The sequence below is a fragment of the Xyrauchen texanus genome, chromosome 35 (genome assembly GCF_025860055.1).
Source record: "Xyrauchen texanus isolate HMW12.3.18 chromosome 35, RBS_HiC_50CHRs, whole genome shotgun sequence".
NCBI lineage: Eukaryota > Metazoa > Chordata > Actinopteri > Cypriniformes > Catostomidae > Xyrauchen > Xyrauchen texanus.
The window spans coordinates 36,915,157-36,936,226 of record NC_068310.1 but is presented as its reverse complement, the minus strand read 5'-3'; the positions used below and the strand labels follow the sequence as shown (position 1 = coordinate 36,936,226).

At 40.4% G+C, this 21,070-nt stretch overlaps 1 protein-coding gene across 1 annotated transcript in view; it reads right to left on the bottom strand.

Annotated features, from left to right (window-relative positions):
• Nucleotides 1-9,201: 9,201 nt before the first annotated feature.
• Nucleotides 9,202-21,070, bottom strand: part of LOC127629028 (dymeclin-like) — a 76,982-nt gene continuing 65,113 nt past the window's right edge. The window contains 1 exon segment of the mRNA XM_052106039.1: nt 9,202-11,495. Within this exon segment, the coding sequence (XP_051961999.1) occupies nt 11,346-11,495 (150 nt within the window). The 3' untranslated portion in view covers nt 9,202-11,345.

Genomic DNA, 21,070 nt, shown 5'->3' with positions numbered 1-21,070 from the left:
GTGAATGAGTGAACATGTTTTGGCCTATGCATTAGGACACTGAACTGCTGCCGCCTTCTGGTGAGAAATAGAAGACATCTGAAATTGAACATTGATGCAGGGAGGGTCCAGCAAATGGAAATGACTTCAATAAATCAGATGATTTGAAGGATTAAAAACTTTTATTTGTAAAAAATTAATAAACAAATAAAAATGAAATAATGAATACTGAGAATAAATGCGATAATACAGAAAATAAATGTTTGATTATAAATATATCCTAAGCATCTACCCAAGGACTCAGTCCTGGAATAAACCCAACAACACAAAGTCTTTGTCAAATGAACTAAGTAAGTAAATGGTTAAAATACAGAGTTGAGTCAAGGCCTCAAAGTTGGAGATCAGATGCGGAGAGCTAGAGAGGTTAGTTTTACTCAAATATTCGTTATATAAGGTCTTTAAACCCTTTTGAGACTGTGCAAGCAGGCATTTCCTATTTGGGACGGAAAGTTCTACACAATGATGTAATAACCCTAAGGATCAGATCAGGCTCATGACCTATAGAAGAGTGAAAATTGCGGTTTGAGAGGAAAGGTAGACTACAACCCCACACCTACATTTATTTATGCAAACGACTCGTAAATGTACCTATCTCAGTGAGATACGAGGACAGGTGTCTCAAAACATATCCTGTTGTGTACTAGGTCTATGTCTGTCCTATGTCTGCACTTTCTTAGAACAATAACAGTCATAAACTATGCCCTCTCGTTCCAGCTCTGAAGCCTCATGAGGTCAAAAGGGTAACCAACAGGTCAAAAGGGTAACAAACTCATATATTAGAGGATGCACGCATGCATTTAGGTCTCCTGGGAACATTGGATACATAAGACATCAAGCATGAATATAATGATAGTATTACAGTGACAATATGAATAAATATAAAACTGAGTACATACATGTGAAAATATGAATATGATTGCATAGCTTCTGATTTTAGTTGATTTCAAGCATAATATCATTAAGCAAAAATATTAAATATAGAAAAGGACAACAACAGAAAGCAATGCAAGGTGGACACATGCATTAGGCATTTGACATTATTCCAAACAATTTTGAAGCAATTTGAGTAAATATAAGAGCCACACTTCCTACTGCCAGGTTTGTGGCGCTATGACCGTGACCCAAAATAGTCAAATCCATGTGATTAGTCCCCAAGACTAAACATACATCTCTAATTTTGATCTAAATCACACATTGCACACAGAAGATATAAAACATTTCCTGTTTCCCATTTTCCACCATTTATTTAATGGCTCACCATGGCAACACCGTTCAACATATCAAAATCTGTTTGCAATTCAGCATTTTTAATGTCTTGGCATAATAATGCCAAAGATTGGTGCACGTCACATGAATCGTCTAGGAGGAGTATTCAAAAGTTCAGGGCCTGCGATTTTCAAAAAATGCACATTCAATCCAAAATGGCCAACTTCCTGTTTGGTGGAGCTAATGACTGTAATTTTGAAAGTTGTCTGGCTTGATGAGAACAATATATGTAGCAAGTTTGGTGACGGTAGAAGAAACTGACCCCACCACATTTGTCAAAAGTTGGTTCTACAAAGCTCCCCATCCACGCCCATGTGTTTGCCCAGACCTAACGCTGACAGCTCTGATGTGTGCGCAAAAGATCATGAAAATTCAAGCATGTTAAGTACCTCAAAAACATGCGAATACACATTAAAAAAAGAATAATGACATTTAATGCATTGCCATGGCAACACTTTAAGATATCTATCATTTTAAATCTACACTCTCTTGACATTATTAAAAACAATGTTAAGCAATTCAGGTAAACATAAGAGGGATATTTCTAAGACTGTTAAAAGTGCCACACTTCCTTCCGCCAGTTGGTGGTGCTACGATCGTGACCCACAATAACCACATCAATGGGCCAGCAAGTCCATACCATTTGGCTACATTTTTATATAAATCACACGATGCACACAGAAGATATGAGACACTTCCTTTTTCCCATTTTTTGAGGTTATTTTATTGCGTCGCCATGGCAACACCATTTCATATATATAAAAAAATCTGTTCGTAATTTAACATGATGTCACCCACATTTGATACCTGTAACATGAAACCCCAGGAGTATTTCAAATTCCAGAGCATGCATTTTTCAAACAATCCAAAATGTCTGACTTCCTGTTGGGGGGAGCTTATCACTGTAAGTGTGAAAGTTGTCTGGCCTAATGAGATCTATATGTGTACAAAGTTTGGTGATGGTAGCTCAAAAGGGATGTGCTACAGAGCCCCACATGTAACTCTGCCACGCCCTAATGGCTGAAGACTTATTGCAAAACGTACACACTTTTAACATCCAAATCTGGGGTGTATGCAGCGTTTGTGAATCCAGAGGAAAGTTTTGGAAAGGTGCATTTTACACATAAATTACTTCCAGTTTACTCCTCCAAGCTATTTTCACATGCCTTAAGGCTGTAACAGAAACGCAAACAGATGAACATCATTCATATTTTAAATGTATTATACATAATTGTATTTTAGAAACATATGTAACCCAAATGTAATTAGATGGCAGTAGCTAATTATTTTGTAATCAGATTACACCCAACAATGTCAATCAGGACGTCTGGAACTCAAGTTTTCATTTTCCGGCTACTAGTATTTTCATTCTGGTCCGTTCAGACCGAACAGTTTACATTATTTCCTATAGAGGCCGGAATCAGAAAACAGTCCAGCTGCAATCAGAATCATCATGGTGCTGACCACAGACTTTAAAAAAAGATGGACGACGCCCCTTTGCTCTTTTCCATTGGTGAGAACTGAAGCCGCCAGTGTCCCGATATGGCGCTGACATCTTGGGACTTGAGTCTGCGCAGTTGCGATTTCGAAACCAGACCTGCGCAGAAGTGAGCAGGAAGTAAAGCCGCGAAATCAAGGCCCCGCCCTCACTCTCGCTGAATCAATCGCAAGCACACGCCCCTGCACTTTTGACTTATGACGGTGTGAAATAATTAATTATAGAAATTTAGATATTACATTTAAAGCTCCAATCTCCTCAGTCCTCCGAAGATCCTGAAAAAAAGTCAGTTGGTGCTTCAGTGACTACTTCACTCAGAGAACCTGTCAATCACAGCTGTCAATCATGATGTCACAGCAGCGTTTTTATAGCATCAAATAACTAAAAACAAACTTATTTTGAAAACAAACACTTGAAATGACATCAACGTGATAGAAACGACAGTAAATGACAGAAACTATCTTTGGAAAAAAGATATGTGACGTGTAATTTAATTGTTTAGTTGGTCTCACGTCCCGTTGAATAACATGGGGAGGCGGGGCTTATGACCTATACTAGGACCAGTCACCGGGGGGCGATCGAGACGTTTTGGCTTCACTTTTGAGGGCTTGTGCGGCACCCTTGGCGCTGACCAGTGTTTGGTCAAGAAAAATATGGATAGTGCCACCTGTGGCAATGCTGAGATTGCAATGTGTGATTTGTACATTTCAGAAAGCATTCGTGTTTTGGGCCTTAGTGTGGCATCTGCAATACAACCATAATATCCTAGCATACTATGTTAGCTGTGCAGGTAATGCTGTAAATGTAAAACCATTGGTGAATGAACTCTCTATCTCCCATCTGTATGTTCTGCAGTTACACATGCATAAGACCTGGGAAACTCTGGATTACAGTGACTATTCATGCGTCCTTCGTTCAAATTCCATAGGAGTTCAGCGCTGTCAGTATAAGAGGCTCTTAATGTTAATGACAGGCATGTTAAAGACAGGGGCCTCTCTTCAAAACCACTGGAGCACTTTCATGTTTTCCAGCTCAGAGTATGTATGTAATTACCTCATATACTGTATTTACCCTGTTGTATATACGCTAGCTTAAGAATGACTGAAGAGAAGAAGCTACTGGTAATGGAACTGCTATCAGGACTGACATATCCCCTATACCTTAAAAACATAAAGACTGATCAAAAGAGGGAGAGATAAAGAGACACGGATGAGTAATTAACTTGAAAGCAAAGGAGAGAACAAGGTCAGAAAATTGCATACTTAAAAGAAATGGTTCACCCAAAAATCTTATTATTTTTCCTTAATTGACTTACTCATGTGATTTCAAACCTGTATGATTTTAGGAAGAATGCCCATGCTGCTCTTTTCCATACATAATAATACAAAAATTTAAAAGCAGGGAGAGAAAACTTCCTGTCTCTTTTGTTGTTGACATCAACAACAAAAATAATGTCACTTGATTCATGCCCTAATATTTGAAAACCATGAACAAAACTAATACTAATAGGTTACGTTTTTTACTATGTTTTTACTATAGCAAAACCAGTTGAGAACCACTGCTTTAGAAGATATTAGTTTAACCACAGGAGTCGTATTGGTGACATTTAAGCTGACTGTCTGTCAATTCTGGAGGTACAAAAGTCTGATCACCATCCACTTGCATTTTAAGGACCTACTGATATGAGATATTTTTCTATTGTTCTTTAAATGTGTTCAGCAGATGATAGAAAATTATACAGATTTGGGATATCATGATGGTGAGTTAATGATGAGAGAATTTTCATTTTTGGGTGGACTATCCCTTTAATGGTCCCAAATCTGGGGACTGTAAAGTAACCTGTGGCTAAATCTGGTACAATGCATCAATTTATAATATTTATGTTTGAAATTGTGCACGGTCTCGAATAAATAAATAAATAAATAAATAGAGAGAAAAAAAGAAATCACACCTGTTTAAGAGAACACCGAACTCGCTTTTAGTGACACCCAGTGGACATCTGACCCCGGATCTGCCGTGATACATGTAAGGGGCCGCGCAATTTCACTTTACAAAGATGTCGCAACAGTCACACAATTTTAATGAGGTCAGAATGCCATTATGGTGAATAAATCAAGTAAGAAGTTTCATTTTTGGGTTAACTATCCCTTTAAAAAATCTGAAGGAAAGACTGACATGCAGTTGAAATGAAAGGAAACTGTGCGTATACAACAGAAGTGAAATACACACAGGCAATGTCGTCTTGTCTGGGGACTCAAATCGACTCTTGTGAAAGCAGAAGACAGAACATAAACCCCATCTCTCTCTCTCTCTCTCTCTCTCTCTCGCGGTTTGGCGTCACAGATGGGATACCATATGCCTGACTCTATCCGCATGTCTCAAAGGAAGGTATTGTAAAGTCTTAAACTGCTTTATGACAGTCAGTTGAACTCTAGACCTCAGCCTTATACGAGTCTTATATGACATTGAATTGCTCTGTAAAACTTTGGGCCGTCCACTCATGTGGTCCCGGGAGATATGCAACGTCCTTACGACACTGAGGGGTCAGCAATCCACGAGAACACAAAAAAGATGCTGCTGTATCAGTTGGCTCCTGCATGGGTTGCAGTCTAAACTTCTACTACATATTTTAAAGAACATATGATAGGGGCTTGCCCATGCAAAACCTGCCACCGTTGGCAGGGGTGTTGCTAGAGGGGTTGTTAGCACGTTGCTAGGGTGTTTTGAGGTTTGACCAAAGTCAAAAGAGCCAACCTTCAAGTCCCAATTGATGCACCAAACACTGCACTCGGCCATCAAGTGCATTCAACCTGGCTGCAATGCTTGCTGGCTGCGAGACCAGCAAGCATCGCGGCCAGGTTGAATGCATGTAATGTCCAACATCGCTTGGACAACCAATTGTTGGGGGACACAAAGTTCAATATTTAGGGCTTGAATTGATTTGGATTGGTCTAAGACGACAAAAGAGAGCGCTAAATGTTCCCCAGGCTGTGACGGAACCTTTAATAATATTTGCATGTCTATTGCAAAATGCCAACAGCGTCACAGTCGTCATGGTGACGCCCCAGCCGAGGCAGCACTGAAGTGGTGGGCAGAGCCTTCGTTGAGACTGACCCAGACGCTCGACCTGCTGTCTGCAGTCTCCACCGCATGTCCCGGGAAATACCCAGACAGACAGAGACGCACTTTGACATTTGTGCACATATCTGCTGTGCTAGTGATCCATTAATACAGAACAGCAACAGCCGAAGTAAATGATTCATGCAGAGGCAGACATCATATATTCTTACAACAATAATATTAAGCTTCTAAATCATTTAACAACTTGGGAACATGAGATTTTTCAAAGGTCTTACGCACAGATGAAATGAGAGTGACTCTTGATGGACCAGATGGACGGGCCCGTGGCTGGACCACTAATGGACACGGAGCACCACTTCGAGTCAGGTGCCGGTAAGGTGGTGGAGGGGTACTGGTATGGGCTGCTATCATTAAGGATGAGATAGTTTGACCTTTTCGAGTTGAAGATGGACTGAAACTCAACTCTCAAATCTACTGTATCTGGAAAGTACTTCCTTCAAGCAGTGGGACAGGAAGAAGTCCTCAGCATTCAAGAAGGTCATGATGCTCCATCACATGCATCCAAGTACTCCACTGTTTGGCTAACAAGCAAGGGCCTCAAAGATGCCCAAATAATGACTTGGCCCCCTTCCTCACCTGACTTAAATCCTACTGAGAACTTGTGGGCCCTTCTCAATCGTGAGGGAAGACGATACGCCTCTTTGAACAGTATTTGGGAGGCTGTGGTTGCTGCTTCAGAAACTGACAGACTCCATGGATGGACGGCTCATGGCAGTTATTGAAAAGAAGGGGGGCTATATTGGTCACAAAATGTGATTTAATGGTCATTTTGTGTTACTTATTTGTTGCACTTACTCTAAAAATTGAGAAGAGTTGGGAGAAATTATTTTTTTATTGTTGGGAGAAATTATTTAGTTGCCTAATATTTGTGCACACTTATATATTTACATTTACATTTATGCATTTGGCAGATGCTTTTATACAAAGTGACTTACAGGGCCCTTATTACAGGGACAATCCCCCCGGAGCAACCTGGAGTTAAGTGTCTTACTCAAGGACACAATGGTGGTGACTGTGGGGTTCGAACCAGCAACCTTCTGATTACCAGTTATGTGCTTTAGTCGACTACACCTCCACCACTCCTGCTGGAGATGTGTCGTCTTGACACGTTGAGAAAAATACAAAATAGAAGCATTTTCACAAGTGTTTTTGTTTTTCTCCCAATTTGTAACGGCCAATTCCCAATGTGCTTTTAAGACCTCGTGGTGGCGTAGTGACTCTCAATCCGGGTGGCAGAGGACGAATGGGCACGTTATCATGGAGACGTAGCGCATGTGGAGGCTTAACGCCATCCACCGCGGCATCCACGCACAACTCACCACACGCCCCACCGAGAACTAACCACACTATAGCGACCACGAGGAGGTTACCCCATGTGACTCTACCCTCCCTAGAAACCAGGGCTAATTTGGTTGCTTAGGAGACCTGATTAAGTCACTCAGCACGCCCTGGATTCGAACTCCAGGGGTGGGTAGCCAGCTTCTTTACCACTGAGCTACCCAGGCCCCCAACAAGTCTTAAATATTTTTAGTTTATTGAGAAGACCAAAAGTGCAAAATGTGCTCAGTGCAAAGACAAAACGTTTTCGATTTATATCGCCAACAATGTCCCGTTAACAATAGAGCACCTGAGTCCATTTAAAAAGAGGGAGTACTTACCGTATTTATTTTTGAGCTTATATTGAGAAATATAAGCCCTTACAGTATTTGGCGTGGACGTCTACAGCTTTTGTTCTGCTGTTGGTTTACTCGCATTTAAAATGGGATTTTATATCCCAAAATTGTAAATCAAGACACGTGATGTAAAACCTATGCAAAAATTACTGCTTAAATTATGTGGTGACCAGTCCCTGGACACTGTAAAAAAAAAAAAAAAAAAAAAAAAAAGACCATTTAGGAAAAGACATACTATACCTGCAATCTACTGCAGCCACCAGAAAGACCGCCAGGAACAGAGAAGGTGAACTCAACAGTCACTGCGGCAAAACCTTCACCATCTGCTGCTTGTGCTGAAAAAAGATAGACAAACACACGGCAACATGCTGCATTTCTGTCCATGTTCCAAGAGCTATAAATATATGCTTTAGTTATAAACGCTGAATATCGCACATCATACCTTTCAGTAAAACGGCTGTGGAGGTCAAAGGAAAGGCTCGCCTAAAAATCTAAATGTCATCGTTTACTCGCTCTCATTTCAAACCTGCAAGACTTTGTCAATATATATGTCATACAGTGACCAGAGACAGTCAATGCTAAAACAGGAAAGAAAATAGTAATAAAAAAACATTAAAGTGCCATAAAAGTAAGAGTGCAGTTCCAAGTCACCTAAAGCCATATGACCGCTTTGTGCGAGGAACGGACAAGACAACAAACTTCAATGAAAATCACAGAAGTCTCGTAAACACTCACGTTGGGAAGTTATACTATGCAATAGGAGAGCTATGGCAGAAAGCAAGAGTTTCAGTGAATAACATACTGGTTTAGAATGACATGCGGGTGAGGGAATAATGAAAATTTTGGCAACTTGGGATTTTTTTTTAAAACAGAATGATGAAAAATGCTCAACCTGAAAAATAAATAAAAACACACATGGTGAAATAGGTCAACATTTGTAAACAAACACACAAACTCTTTTTCTGATCGAGCCGAGGTGTGCTTTCACACACATTTTCTCTCTCTAATGGAAGTTCTGACTTCCTGTACATTCCTCAAGAGCTGGAGCTTCAATACGAGGACCAGCAGGAAGACACTGCGGTCAGTTTGATCTCTTATCTGTTGATGAACGCCCCCTTTTTGAGCACAATCCATGTAAACGACACACCTGAACTGAAATGCTTGTATTTACGGGATCCTTTGGAGTTTGGACACAGTTGTGGTCTCTTTTGAAAGAAGATTGAATGGTTTTGTGGACCCGGACAGACCGGCGTTTGCGTTTTGCCGCAGATAAACAGCCGCTATGGCAAACAGCACGCCTTGTTTCTCATTCATCTTTGATATAAAGCATTTTATGTACTGATTCCATTTATATTTAGTCTTTTCCCTCCAAAATGATTGTTTTTAGCGCCAAGAAAAGAGATTCGCTGTCAAGAGCAATGGAACGACATCCGTGAATGTCATTTATAAATGTTACTAGGCAACCAGTAGTGGGAACGCCCACTAGCGACTTCATCACCAGACACTGGCGACCTGCAGCGACAGTCACCGGCAGTGTGTACGCAGCTTAAGACCTTTGAAAAGATATATAATCTGTTAACTTTAATTACATTTATTTGGCGACTGCATATCAACAGGTTAAATGGCTCATTTTAACAGCAACAGACTCGCTGAAAGAAAAGAACAAACGAATAAAACTTTAAGAAAGAGTTTCATTCATTTGTTTCTTGCGTCATACTAGATTTCATGAAGAAATATTCATGCAAACAAGTTTGTTCAAGATACAGATTTAAAGAATCACAAGCATGTCCAAAATTGTGGCTGGGATTTTGTGTATTTATTGGTGGAAGTTCACACTATAGCGGGAATCTAACAGAAGCAAAATAAAGATTTCCTCAAAGCAACAGATTCAGATTCAGATCTTCATTCAGAGTAATTGTAGAAATGCATCTTCACCTCAAGTGTGGAATTACTGGTTGATCTGAAGTCCATCCTAAAAGTCCAGGGGTCAAATTTATGAAACATTCTTAAGAATAAAATTTGAGACTATTTTCTTCATATTTTCTAATTTAAGAAAAAAAGTTAAGACTATTTTGTATTCCCCAAATATCAAGCATGTTCTTAACGAATTGCACGTACAAACTTTCGAAAAATTAAATTTCTTCATATTTTTTTTTTTTAGAAAATATTTGGGAATCGGACCCCAGATCAGATGCAGTTCAATCGGACAGCACGGAGAGAGAAAAAAATACATTTTACCAATTAACGGTGTTCATATAGTATTTCTTATTACATAAAAATGATTTCGGTTTATGTAAAAAATCAAACAAAAATGTTAAATTATCATCAAACTACTCTAAATATGAAACACAAAAGGAAAACGGTAACACTTTACAATACGGATGTATTTGTAAACAACATTAAGCACTTTACTTAACATGAACAGTACTTTTACAGGGATTTATTCATCTTGATAAAATTAATTTAAACATCCTACGCCATGTTTTTTATTTTAAATGTAGCATTGTGCATGTTCCGATGAGTTCATGCATTATGATGCAACACATGCATTTTCTTAAACTAACATTTGTATTAATAAACATGTGATTATATTACATTTTTAACATAATTAATTGCAAATTATCAATGAACCAAGATGAATAAATGCTGTAAAAATATGATTCATTGTTAGTTCATGATTACTTAAGCATTAACATGTGTTAATAAACACAACCTTATTGTAAAGTGTTAAAAACAATCACTGCAACAAACCGTTTGCCGTGTAACAGGGACATAAAATCATCTAAAGTAACGGGCATTTAGTAATTAATTATACACGCAACACGTTGTAACACGGGTATTATTTCTGTACTTATAAATGGCTGAAAACAAATGGTAGTCTTTAATAATGGAATATATTGTAATGCGCCTGTTTGCATTTCTCTATACAATAATGTACATGCAATTCTCCCAATTGATAATATACATTAATCATACATTAGACTTACACATCAAAGCGGCTTATTTTCTCTAAATATGTATTATTATTCATATAAATTAGAAAACCACCTAATCTGAATATTTGATTCCAAACTGGGAAATATAAACAGCAAATGCAAGTAATGGTTTTGGTTTTTCTTTGTGGTGATGCTCGTGTGAAGGATATATACGGGTCAAATTTGGGGTCAACAAACGAAATATTGTGATAATAAATAAAATAATTAAAAATAGCAAAGCGTCCTATAAAACAACCCAAAAAATATGTATTTATAACATACTGTATCACTATATAGTTGACTGATATGCACATAAAAATGTACTTTCTTTAATAGAAACATAAGAATCCAAAAATGATTAACGTTAAATCACAGTTTAAATGTCTGCGTTTTGGATTTACTCATTACTTTCCCCGACCTTAGAAGTGCTCCATGACCCCATCACCAACAATAAACCCAAACAAACATTAAATCCGTGAACAAAAGCTCAATTTGTACGTTCCTAGAATTCAGTGCAGCGATTGGGGCGACCATGCGTGTTAGCTGAGCAGAGGCGGTTTCTAGATGTGCCCTTTGAAACGTCGGAACGACAACCGATGCCCGGGAGTCTCATATGATGATGCATGAGGATCCGAAACGTTTGGAGGCACTTCAGCATCTGACACATGCTCAGACGCACGCTTAAGACACCTGAAGTTCATTCGTGGCGGATCGTCCTCTTCGAATCGTCCTTACACGCGGTACAAACAGAATCTAGGGTGAGTCCATGTTGAACAGCTCGATGCCCTGAGAGTTCCAGTGAAGTCCGACGCCAGAGTTGAAAACCAGAGACCAGACGTACGGGATGAAGAAATCCTCCGGCTGCTCTTCCTCAACGTATTTAAACTTCAGCTCTGGGAATTTCTGCAGGAGAGAGAGACACACACACAAACAGTTTGTAAAAAAATGAAGTTAAGGCCTTTTCACACAGAGCGTGAACTAGTGGACGATATCAATGAGAGCTGGCGACTTCCGGCAACACGAGCGGCCGTTGGCGGCCAGATGTGGGCCTGTCCAGTGATACGACAAAGCTGAGAAATGTTTAAGTTCATGCAAATGAAGAGCGACTTTCGGGAGCGACAGCCAATACGAGAGAAGATGGTAGAGCTCACGTGATCCTAATATATATATATTTATGAATAATTATATTAATCGCAAAGAAACATTAGTGCTAACATGTTACTAGCATAAGCAGGGGCAAACGTGTTCCAATGGACACTAATGAAAAACCTTTTCCTTTTTCTTTCATTTTCCTTTTCCTTAACTTCCTTTAAATTTTCTTCCTTTACCTTTCTTTTCTTTGTCTTGCATTTGTTTTCTTTATATTTTCCTTCCTTTCCTTTTCCTCTTTTCCATTCTTTTCTTTACCTTCCTTTTCTTCCTTTGCCTTTGTTTCCTTTCCTTAATTTCCCTTTTCTTCCTTTTCATCTTTTCTTTCCCATTCCCTTCCTTTTATTTCCTTTTTCCTTTCCTTAATTTCCCTTTTCCTTTGCCTTTATTTCCTTTCCTTTTCCTTTCCGTAATTTCCCTTTTCCTTCTTTTCCTACATTTTCCTCTTTCCTTTCCTTAATTTCCCCTTTCTTCTTTTCCTACCTTTTCATATTTCTTTTCCTTCCCTTTCCCTTTTCCTTCTTTTCCATTCTTTTCTTTTACTTCCTTTTCCTTTCCTTTCCCTTTTCCATTCTTTTCTTTACCTTCCTTTTCTTCCTTTGCCTTTGTTTCCTTTCCCTTTTCCTCTTTTCCTTTCCTTAATTTCCCTTTTCTTCCTTTCCTACCTTTTCATATTTTCTTTCAAAATATATATTATATATATATATATATATATATATAAACAGTTATATATATATTAACAGTGCTGTTTACACTCTCCATACACACCACTAAAGAACTAACCGCCAGCCACTGGCGACATGCAGCGACAAACTAGCTGTCAGTGTGAACGCAGCTTTAGAATATGTGCTTTAGAGGAACCGCAGGACGCTGGATCTGCTCAAGTTTTGTGAGGTTGGTTTATTACACCTGTTTTAACGAGATATGTGCATATTTGCAGATGGTATATGATCTTAGTTTTATTGATATTTGCCTTTTTATCATTAAACAAGACGGTTAAAAGTGACAGGGAACTAGTTAATGAATTATGAACTAACATTAACAAACAATGAACAAAACTTAACAGCACTTATTTATTTTAATTCATTTAGAAATATATTATAACAATATAATACAACCTTATTGTAAAGCGTTGCAGATTTTTTTCATTCTTTTATGTGTTTGAAATACAAATAAAAGTGCAATTGAAGTGATTAAAAACAATGATCCGTCTTGTCATCTTGTCTCGAGTCTCTAAACCGCGGTGAACCCAGATACAGCGTAACCTGTACAGGTGTAGTATCTGATGTCAGGTGAAGCGGTTGCAGTTTTGATGCAGGTGTAATTCCATCCACCTCTGAGGTAAATAAACTTGAGTTTGATTGATCGTATGACACACGGGAACACCTCACATGCTCCTTTTCATGTTTGAATACAACTCTCTTAACCTCTGGTAAAGTAATACGCAAGACTTCTACCTGAGACCATCTCCGCTGTGGTAATCAGGGTGAGCAAGTGCCACTTTTTCAGTGGACAGGGTTCCAGAAGCATGTTTCCCCATTCATTTTCTGAGTAGTTCTAAGCCTTGAAGCAAACGAACCAGAATCATAACATTACCAGATACTATTGTTGTTGTTGTAGAAGGGAGGAAGACGAAAATGGAGGAGGAAGAATGAAGAAATAGGAAGAAGAGGAAAAAGGAAGAAAGAAGGAAGGAAGGAGGAAAAAGAAGGAAGATGTAGGAGGAGGAAGATGAACAAAGAGAGGAAGGAGGAGGAAAAAGAAGGAAGGAGGAGGAAGAAGGGAGAAGAAGGAAGAAGATAGGAGGAGGAAGAAGGAGGAAGAGGAAAAAGGAAGGAAGGAGGAGGAAAAAGAAGGGAGAAGGAAGGAGGAAAAAGAAGGAAGATGTAGGAGGAGGAAGATGAAGAAAGAGAGGAAGGAGGAGGAAAAAGGAAGGAAGGATGAGGAAGAAGGAGGAAGGAGGAAGAAGAAGGGAGAAGGAGGAAGAAGATAGGAGGAGGAAGAAGGAGGAGGAGGAAAAAGAAAGGAGGAGGAAAAAGAAGAAGGGAGAAGGAGGAAAAAGAAGGAAGATGTAGGAGGAGGAAGACGAAGAAAGAGAGGAGGAAGGAGGAGGAGGAAAAGAAGGAAGGAGGAGGAAGAAGGGAGAAGGAAGAAGAAGAAGGGAGAAGGAAGGCGGATGAGGAAAAAGAAGGATAGAAGGATGGAGGAAAAAGAAGCAGAAGTAAAAGGAGGAAGAAGAAGAGAGGAGGAAGGAGGAGGAAAAAGGAAGGAGGAGGGAGAAGGAGGAAGAAGATAGGAGGAGGAAGAAGGAGGATGAGGAAAAAGGAAGGCAGGGAGGAGGAGGAAAAAGAGAGGAGGAGGAGGAAAAAGAAAGGAGGAAGAAGATAGGAGGAGAAGGAGGAAGGAGGATGAGGAAAAAGGAGGAAGACGAAGTAGTAAAGGAGGAAGAAAGAAGTAGGAGGAAGAAGAAAGAGAGGAGGAAGGAGGAAGAAGGGAGGAGGAGGATGAGGAAAAAGAAGGAAGAAGGATGGAGGAAAAAGAAGGAGAAGTAAAAGGAGGAAGAAGAAGAGAGGAGGAAGGAGGAGGAAGAAGGGAGAAGATAGGAGGAGGAAGAAGGAGGATGAGGAAAAAGGAAGGAAGGGAGGAGGAGGAGGAAAAAGGAAGGAGGAAGAAGATAGGAGGAGGAGGAGGAAGGAGGAAAAAGGAGGAAGGAGGAAAAAGGAGGAAGAAAGAAGTAGGAGGAAGGAGGAAAAAGAAAGAGGGGAGGAAGAAAAAGAAAGGAGGAGGAAGCAGGAGGAAAAAGAAGGAAGGCGGAAGAAGAAGAATAAACTAGATAGGTACATTTCCTGAAGAAAATGTGAGTGGTGCTTGCCGTGGCAAAACTCGTCAAATAGCCTGCTTGAAAAGAACAGAAATTGTGGTCATAAATAAATCAACCCAGAAGTCTGTATAATTTTCTGGTGCAGAAATATGTGATTTGTTACTAGGTTGCTAGGGTAAGCCCATGTGGTTGCTATGCAGTTAGCAAGGTAATACAATACATGGCTCCTTTCCATCCTGAGTGAAATAAGTCAACCCAAAAATCTGTACTGTTTTCTGGTGCAGAGATATGTGATTTGTTACTCGGTTGCTAGGGTAACCCCATGTGGTTGCTAGGCAGTTACCATAGTGATACTAATCAAGTGTCCTTGCCATCCTGATTGAAATAAGTCAACCCGGAAGTCTCTATGTTTTTGTGATGCAGAGATATGTGATTTGTTACTCGGTTGCTAGGGTAAGCCCATCTGGTTGCTAGGCAGTTACCATAGTGATACTAATGAAGTCTCCTTTCCATCCTGATTGAAATAAGTCAACCCGGAAGTCTCTATGTTTTTGTGATGCAGAGATATGTGATTTGTTACTCGGTTGCTAGGGTAACCCCATCTGGTTGCTAGGCAGTTACCATAGTGATACTAATCAAGTGTCCTTGCCATCCTGATTGAAATAAATCAACCCAGAAGTCTCTCTGATTTTCTGGTGCAGAGATATAGTTACTGCTAAACGGTTGCTAGGGTACTCTGTGTAGTTGCTAGGGAGTGGCTTGGCAGCTGCCAATCATGAATCTCCAAAGGCTGCTTGTCAGTATGAATGATATAAACCAACTCCCATGCCTCTGTGACATTCAGAATGGAAGATATCCCTCTATGGATTTTGGTTGTTAAGGTGCTTGACAATGGTTGCTAGGGAGGGGCTAGGAAGTGTTGATTTGATGCATGATTGGCTGTTTGCTGTCCCGAGTCAAACGAGACCACCCTTGTGTTTCTATGACACTTCTATCCGGAGATATCCCTTTGATCTGTTTCAATAGAAGTGTATGGGACTTGTTGCTAAGGTGCTCTTAATGGTTGCTAGGGCGTGGCTTGATAGCTTCACAATGATCCTGAGAGACTGATTGGTCGTCTGAGTAAAATGAGCCCACCCCTCGTCTCTATGACACTGTGATCCAGAGCTATGTTCAATACAAATCCCTATGCCTTTTCATTTCATGGGCCGTCCTACACCATTATAAGTCAATTGGGGCATTTTTGGGCAGCTCCTGCCCCCAGGGGTGCAACTTTTACCCCATATTGAGGTATGCTCTTACAGAGCCTGCCAGCCTCTTCAAATGTGGCAAATCACACGTTTCTACGAAATCCTCGCTTGGAGCTGTGACGCGTCAAAGTTTGTCTCAATGTTAAGTCTATGGGATTTTTCGGCCGCTTTTTTGCCCCTGGGGCAAATACCGTACCCCGATCAGCTTATAAAAGTCATAGCACACGTGTCCTCAATAGGCCGTTCGATTTGACACCTCATTCGTGGGTCTACGCCAAACGGTGCGGGACGAGTTAGGTGCCGAAGTTTTGTTAAGAGATATAAAATAAAAATAAAAATAAAAATAAAACTAGATGGGTACATTTCCTGAAGAAAATGTGAGTGGTGCTTGCCGTGGCAAAACTCGTCAAACAGCATGTTGTAACTTGAAAATAACAAAAATTATGGTCATAAATAAACCAACCCAGAAATGTGTACGATGTTCTGGTGCAGAAATATGTGATTTGTTACTCGGTTGCTAGGGTAAGCCCGTGTGGTTGCTATGCAGTTACCAAGGTAATACAATACATGGCTCCTTTCCATCCTGAGTGAAATAAGTCAACCCGGAAGTCTGTAGTGTGTTCTGGTGCAGAGATATGTGATATGTTGCTCGGTTGCTAGGGTAACTCCATCTGGTTGCTAGGCAGTTACCATAGTGATACTAATCAAGTCTCCTGGCCATCCTGATTAAAATAAATCAACCCGGAAGTCTCTATGTTTTTGTGATGCAGAGATATGTGATTTTTTACTCGGTTGCTAGGGTAACCCCATCTGGTTGCTAGGCAGATACCATAGTGATACTAATCAAGTGTCCTTGCCATCCTTATTGAAATAAGTCAACCCGGAAGTCTCTACGTTTTTCTGATGCAGAGATATGTGATTTGTTACTCGGTTGCTAGGGTAAGCCCATCTGGTTGCTAGGCAGTTACCATAGTGATACTAATGAAGTCTCCTTGCCATCCTGATTGAAATAAGTCAACCCGGAAGTCTCTATGTTTTTGTGATGCAGAGATATGTGATTTTTTACTCGGTTGCTAGGGTAACCCCATCTGGTTGCTAGGCAGATACCATAGTGATACTAATCAAGTGTCCTTGCCATCCTTATTGAAATAAGTCAACCCGGAAGTCTCTACGTTTTTCTGATGCAGAGATATGTGATTTGTTACTCGGTTGCTAGGGTAAGCCCATCTGGTTGCTAGGCAGTTACCATAGTGATTCTAATGAAGTCTCCTTGCCATCCTGATTGAAGTAAGTCAACCCGGAAGTCTCTATGTTTTTGTGATGCAGAGATATGTGATTTGTTACTCGGTTGCTAGGGTAAGCCCATCTGGTTGCTAGGCAGTTACCATAGTGATACTAATGAAGTGTCCTTGCCATCCTGATTGAAATAAGTCAACCCGGAAGTCTCTACGTTTTTCTGATGCAGAGATATGTGATTTGTTACTCGGTTGCTAGGGTAACCCCATCTGGTTGCTAGGCAGTTAACATAGTGATACTTATCAAGTCTCCTTGCCATCCTGATTGAAATAAATCAACCCAGAAGTCTCTCTGATTTTCTGGTGCAGAGATATAGTTACTGCTAAACGGTTGCTAGGGTACTCTGTGTAGTTGCTAGGGAGTGGCTTGGCAGCTGCCAATCATGAATCTCCAAAGGCTGCTTGTCAGTATGAATGATATAAACCAACTCCCATGCCTCTGTGACATTCAGAATGGAAGATATCCCTCTATGGATTTTGGTTGTTAAGGTGCTCGACAATGGTTGCTAGGGAGGGGCTAGGAAGTGTTGAAGTGATGCATGATTGGCTGTTTGCTGTCCCGAGTCAAACGAGACCACCCTTGTGTTTCTATGACACTTCTATCCGGAGATATCCCTTTGATCTTTTTCAATAGAAGTCTATGGGACTTGTTGCTAAGGTGCTCTTAATGGTTGCTAGGGCGTGGCTTGATAGCTTCACAATGATCCAGAGAGACTGATTGGTTGTCTGAGTAAAATGAGCCCACCCCCTCGTCTCTATGACACTGTGATCCAGAGCTATGTTCAATACAAATCCCTATGCCTTTTCATTTCATGGGCCGTCCTACACCATTATAAGTCAATTGGGGCATTTTTGGGCAGCTCCTGCCCCCAGGGGTGCAACTTTTACCCCATATTGAGGTATGCTCTTACAGAGCCTGCCAGCCTCTTCAAATGTGGCAAATCACACGTTTCTACGAAATCCTCGCTTGGAGCTGTGACGCGTCAAAGTTTGTCTCAATGTTAAGTCTATGGGATTTTTCGGCCGCTTTTTTGCCCCTGGGGCAAATACCGTACCCCCGATCGCTTATAAAAGTCATAGCACACGTGTCCTCAATAGGCCGTTCGATTTGATACCTCATTCGTGGGTCTACGCCAAACGGTGCGGGACGAGTTAGGTGCCGAAGTTTTGTTAAGAGATATAATAAAAATAAAAATAAAAAGTATAATAAGTATGTGAGATTACAATAGTGATGCTTTGCAAGCACCACTAAAAATAAAAAGTATAATAAGTATGTGAGATTACAATAGTGATGCTTTGCAAGCACCACTAATAATAAGTATGTGAGATTACAATAGTGATGCTTTGCAAGCACCACTAATAAAAATAAAAATAATAAGTATGTGAGATTACAATAGTGATGCTTTGCAAGCACCACTAATAAGTATGTGAGATTACAATAGTGATGCTTTGCAAGCACCACTAACTAGATAGGTACATTTCCTGAAGAAAATGTGAGTGGTGCTTGCCGTGGCAAAACTCGTCAAATAGCCTGCTTGAAAAGAACAGAAATTGTGGTCATAAATAAATCAACCCAGAAGTCTGTATAATGTTCTGGTGCAGAAATATGTGATTTGTTAGTAGGTTGCTAGGGTAACCCCATGTGGTTGCTAGGCAGTTACCATAGTGATACTAATCAAGTGTCCTTGCCATCCTGATTGAAATAAGTCAAACCGGAAGTCTGTATGTTTTTGTGATGCAGAGATATGTGATTTGTTACTCGGTTGCTAGGGTAAGCCCATCTGGTTGCTAGGCAGTTACCATAGTGATACTAATGAAGTCTCCTTTCCATCCTGATTGAAATAAGTCAACCCGGAAGTCTCTACGTTTTTCTGATGCAGAGATATGTGATTTGTTACTCGGTTGCTAGGGTAACCCCATCTGGTTGCTAGGCAGTTACCATAGTGATACTAATCAAGTGTCCTTGCCATCCTGATTGAAATAAATCAACCCAGAAGTCTCTCTGATTTTCTGGTGCAGAGATATAGTTACTGCTAAGCGGTTGCTAGGGTACTCTGTTTAGTTGCTAGGGAGTGGCTTGGCAGCTGCCAATCATGAATCTCCAAAGGCTGCTTGTCAGTATGAATGATATAAACCAACTCCCATGCCTCTGTGACATTCAGAATGGAAGATATCCCTCTATGGATTTTGGTTGTTAAGGTGCTCGACAATGGTTGCTAGGGAGGGGCTAGGAAGTGTTGATTTGATGCATGATTGGCTGTTTGCTGTCCCGAGTAAAACGAGACCACCCTTGTGTTTCTATGACACTTCTATCCGGAGATATCCCTTTGATCTGTTTCAATAGAAGTCTATGGGACTTGTTGCTAAGGTGCTCTTAATGGTTGCTAGGGCGTGGCTTGATAGCTTCACAATGATCCTGAGAGACTGATTGGTCGTCTGAGTAAAATGAGCCCACCCCCTCGTCTCTATGACACTGTGATCCAGAGCTATGTTCAATACAAATCCCTATGCCTTTTCATTTCATGGGCCGTCCTACACCATTATAAGTCAATTGGGGCATTTTGGGCAGCTCCTGCCCCCAGGGGTGCAACTTTTACCCCATATTGAGGTATGCTCTTACAGAGCCTGCCAGCCTCTTCAAATGTGGCAAATCACACGTTTCTACGAAATCCTCGCTTGGAGCTGTGACGCGTCAAAGTTTGTCTCAATGTTAAGTCTATGTGATTTTTCGGCCGCTTTTTTGCCCCTGGGGCAAATACCGTACCCCGATCAGCTTATAAAAGTCATAGCACACGTGTCCTCAATAGGCCGTTCGATTTGACACCTCATTCGTGGGTCTATGCCAAACGGTGCTGGGACGAGTTAGGTGCCGAAGTTTTGTTAAGAGATATAAAAATAAAAATAAAAATAAAAATAATAAGTATGTGAGATTACAATAGTGATGCTTTGCAAGCACCACTAATAATAAGTATGTGAGATTACAATAGTGATGCTTTGCAAGCACCACTAATAATTACACACATTGAGAAAGATGTTAATCTAACCAGTCTAGTTTCTTTTATTACTTTCTTATAAAAAAATTAAATAAAAAAAAAGACTGAGAAGTCGCATTGGATAAAAGCGTCTGCCAAAATGCATAAATGTAAATGTAAAATGCTCACCGTTTCAAAAGTGCAGTCAAGTATAGATGTAAAGAATATACGTGGTAACATGGTTTTAGTGTGGTAAAATCACAAACTAACCTTTTCTACGTAAAGTTATAACCAACATTAAAACCTTGTTGTCATGATGATATACCGCTGTAAACCCTACACGTGATTTAATAAACGTGAAATATCAGACCGCTGGATGGTGTAATTGCCCAATCAGAAATAAAATAAAAAATGTCAATACAGTAACCCTGGATTGTTCGAGCAGCTCCTTTGGCTTGGAAAGATGCCAACTTACTGTATTTTCAGAAAGACCATTACTTTCAACGGCGACACTTTGTAAACCTTTGTAAACGCTCCAAATATGAGGAAATAGGATATATGCGTGGCCACTTCCAAAAAGACGATGGACTACAACCAAAACTACCATCAAAGCAACAGTATTCAGCTGCTTGTGTGAACAGTAGCAACAGGAATCGAGCTGTCAACACTAGTGTGACCAGATGAGCCAACACAAACCGATCCAACCCAAGATTGATCCAACACAAGAGCCTTATGTTACTCTTCACAACACATCCAGGAACTGGCCTGGTGGGGGGTCACCCCAGCCAAAACCAACAGCTGGGAGGTGAAGCGTCCAACAACAGAGATCCGACCCAACCCCAATCAACCTGAGCCGACCTACGCCAACGCTCAGGTGAGCACGAGGCCGATCGACAGCAGGTAAGCTTCCCATCAGTGTGAATAATGCAGCAGCAGCCTATCATGTTGCCCAGCGTTCTCATTGTGTGAGACGGGGGCCGTAATGAAGCGC